Source organism: Sapajus apella, unplaced genomic scaffold (genome assembly GCF_009761245.1).
Source record: "Sapajus apella isolate SASKATOON/1434 unplaced genomic scaffold, GSC_monkey_1.0 scaffold62, whole genome shotgun sequence".
NCBI lineage: Eukaryota > Metazoa > Chordata > Mammalia > Primates > Cebidae > Sapajus > Sapajus apella.
Window position 1 is genome coordinate 8,157,994 of NW_022437002.1, and position 2,985 is coordinate 8,160,978.

A 2,985-nucleotide genomic window follows, 5' to 3' on the forward strand; every position below is an offset into this window, starting at 1 on the left:
GTGTGTGTGTGTGTGTGTGTGTGTGTGTGTGTGTGTGTGTGTATTTCAGTAGAGACAGAGTTTCACCATATTGGCCAGGCTGGTCTCGAACTCCTGATCACATGATCCATCTGCCTCAGCCTCCCAAAGTGCTGGGATTACAGGCATGAGACACCACGCCCGGCCCAAAAACAGGGTTTTTTTTTCTTTTTCTTTTTTTTTGAAACAGAGTCATACTCTGTTGCCAGGCTTCAGTACAGTGGCGCAACCTCTGCCTCCTGGGTTAAAGCGATTCTCCTACCTCAGCCTCCTGAGCAGCTGGGACTACAGGTGCATGCCACCATGTCCAGCTAATTTTTGTATTTTTAGTACAGATGGGGTTTCACCATGTTGGCCAGGATGGTCTTGATCTCTTGACCTTGTGATCCGCCCTCCTCAGCCTCCCAAAGTGCTGGGATTACAGGTGTGAGCCACGGCACCCGGCCAAAACAGGAATTCTTAACCTGTAATCCATGAAGTATTTTTAGAGGCCCGCAAAGACCCAGAAAATGTAAGTAAATGTTTATGTACACGTTTGTCTACTAAATATTTACTAAGGAGGATGCTAGCTGACGGTGTCAACTGTGTTTTTAGATGCATGGTTATACTGCTAGTTTTCCATGCATTCACTCAATCCTCAGAACAATGCTATGATGTAGGTACTATTATTACCTCTTAAAAAAAAAAAAAAAAAAAGATGAAGCTGATGCTCAGAACAGTGCCGAAACTTACCCAAGGTCGCACAGCGAGTTAAGTGGTGAAACCAGGGCTCAGTCCCAGGCAGTACTATACCCCTGCGTTGTCTCCATTTCTGTCTCCCTATTTCTATGTAATATTAGGGGAGAAGATCCATAGCTTTCATCAGTTTCTCAAAAGGGGTCTGAAAGGGGTTAAATACCAATCTGGAGAACAAGGCTTCCTGCAGCCTATTCTGGTGGCTGCTCCTGGTTTAAGATGTCAAGGTGAGAGGGAAGTCTGATCATCCCATCAAGAGAGGAGTGTCCAAAAAAGGACCTCGATCTGGCCCACATGCAACCTCAAATAAAATAAATTGTTTTAATTTATTTATGTATTTATTTATTTATATTTTATGTTATTTAGAGATGAGGTCTCACTATGTTGGCCACGCTGGTCTCAAAGTCCTGAGTACAAGCCATCCTCCTGCCTCAGGCTCCCAAAGTGATAGAATTACAGTCACGAGCCACCATGTCCAGCCTTGATATTGTTTTTAAATTCAAAACAAAGCTGGGCATGGCGGCTCGGACCTGTAATCTTAACACTTTGGGAGGCTGTGGCGGGAGGACAGCTTGAGCCTAGGAGTTCGAGACCAGCCTGGGCAACATGGAAAAACAGTCTTTATAATAAATACAAAAATTAGCCTGGCTTGGTGGTGTGCGCCTGTGGTCCCAGTTGTTTGGGTGCTGAGGTGAGGATTGCTTAAGCCCGGGAGGTTACGGTTGCAGTGAGCAGAGATCAGGCCACTGCAAGCATCTGGCCAACAGAGTAAGGCCCTGTTTCAAAAAAAAAAAAGGAAAAAAAAGCAAAGAAAAGGAAGGCCTGACAGGAAGGTCTCTTAGCTGAAATAAAAATGACCTTAGAGGCCACTGTAATCCCAGCACTTTGGGAGGCCAAGGTAGGCAGATCACGAGGTCAAGAGTTCGAGACCAACTTGGCCAACATGGTGAAACTCCATCTCTACTAAAAATACAAAAATTAGCCGGGCGTGGTGGTGGGCACCTGTAATCCTAGCTACTCGGGAGGCTGAGGCAGGAAAATTGCTTGAACCCGGAAGGTGGAGGTTGCAGTGAGCCGAGACCGTGCCACTGCACTCCAGCCTGGGAGACAGAGCAAGACTTCATCTCGAGGGTTGATGGGGGAGAAAAATGACCTTAGTCTTCAGCCCCAGCACCTACTCCAACTTTATAGGACCATACGGTGTCCCACTATTCCCAGAGAAAGGGAGCCATCCACTCCATTAGAGGGGCACCACTCACTGCTTACTCTGGGCCACCTCTTATTCCACTGAATAGAACGTTCCTTTCTGGCACGATCACTATCTGAGCATCTCTCACAATACCCATGCCACAGTGCAAGACACTATAGCCTAAGAGTATAGCCTAACAGTCTGACACACTACCTTTGGAGTTAGACACGGGTCCAAATCCTAACTTCCCAGGTGTCAATATGGGCAAAGCTCTCCAGGCTGTAAAATGGCAATCATGTTATCCATCTAATAGGAGCTACTCTGCAGATTAACTGAGATAATGTAATACATGTAAAGTGCGTGGCCCGGTGCCTAATACACAGTAAGAGGGCAGTAAGTGGCAGTTACTGGTATTTATTACCGTCGTTGTCGTTGGCTTAGGACAAATCTGCACTCAGGCCTTGGGGGCGGGGTCTCCTCCGGGGAACTAATCCGGCGATCCCCTAACCTGCCTGGGACGCCCCCGGAGTAACCCAGCAAGAGGCTTCCCCTAGCCGGACCTCACAAGAGGGCCCTTTTCCAATCGCGCCTCGCGCTGGGCGCCGGGCCCCTTACCCGTACATCTCAATTTCGCCCCGCCCACCGAGGTCACGCGCTCCAAGTTACCATTTTCTTGCTCTCGGTGCCACGGTTCGCCTGCCTCGACATGGTGCCGGCCGCCCCGCCCCACTCGCCTAGCCACGGGCTTGCTCGGCGACCCCTGCAGACGCCTCTTGCCAAGCCACTGCCCCTCAGCCCACAGGACTGACCGGCACTGACTCACTGCGCCTGCGCGGCCTGCCGCGGGGCACCACGGGACTCGTGGTCCGGCCGACGGGAGTAACTCCCGCCCAACAAACGTCGGACTACAACACCCAACAGCTCCTTTGGCAGCACCGCCTCTTAACGCAGTCAAGTACAATTCCCGGAGTGCTCCGCGCGCGCCTGGCTGGTAGAGCCCAGCTCGCCCTGGGCAGCATCCTGGCCGCTGGGTGGCGTCCGCA

At 50.5% G+C, this 2,985-nt stretch overlaps 1 protein-coding gene across 3 annotated transcripts in view; it reads right to left on the minus strand.

Annotated features, from left to right (window-relative positions):
• Positions 1 to 2,781, minus strand: part of TRAPPC3 (trafficking protein particle complex 3) — a 12,391-nt gene extending 9,610 nt beyond the window's left edge. For 2 of the 3 annotated variants that reach the window (XM_032246949.1, XM_032246947.1), the window contains exon 1: positions 2,609 to 2,781. In XM_032246949.1, the coding sequence (XP_032102840.1) occupies positions 2,609 to 2,650 (42 nt within the window). In that variant the 5' untranslated portion in view covers positions 2,651 to 2,781. Of the gene's footprint in view, positions 1 to 2,363 lie in introns of all 3 variants that reach the window. The other variant, XM_032246948.1, reaches the window with a different exon arrangement.
• Positions 2,782 to 2,985: the final 204 nt, after the last annotated feature.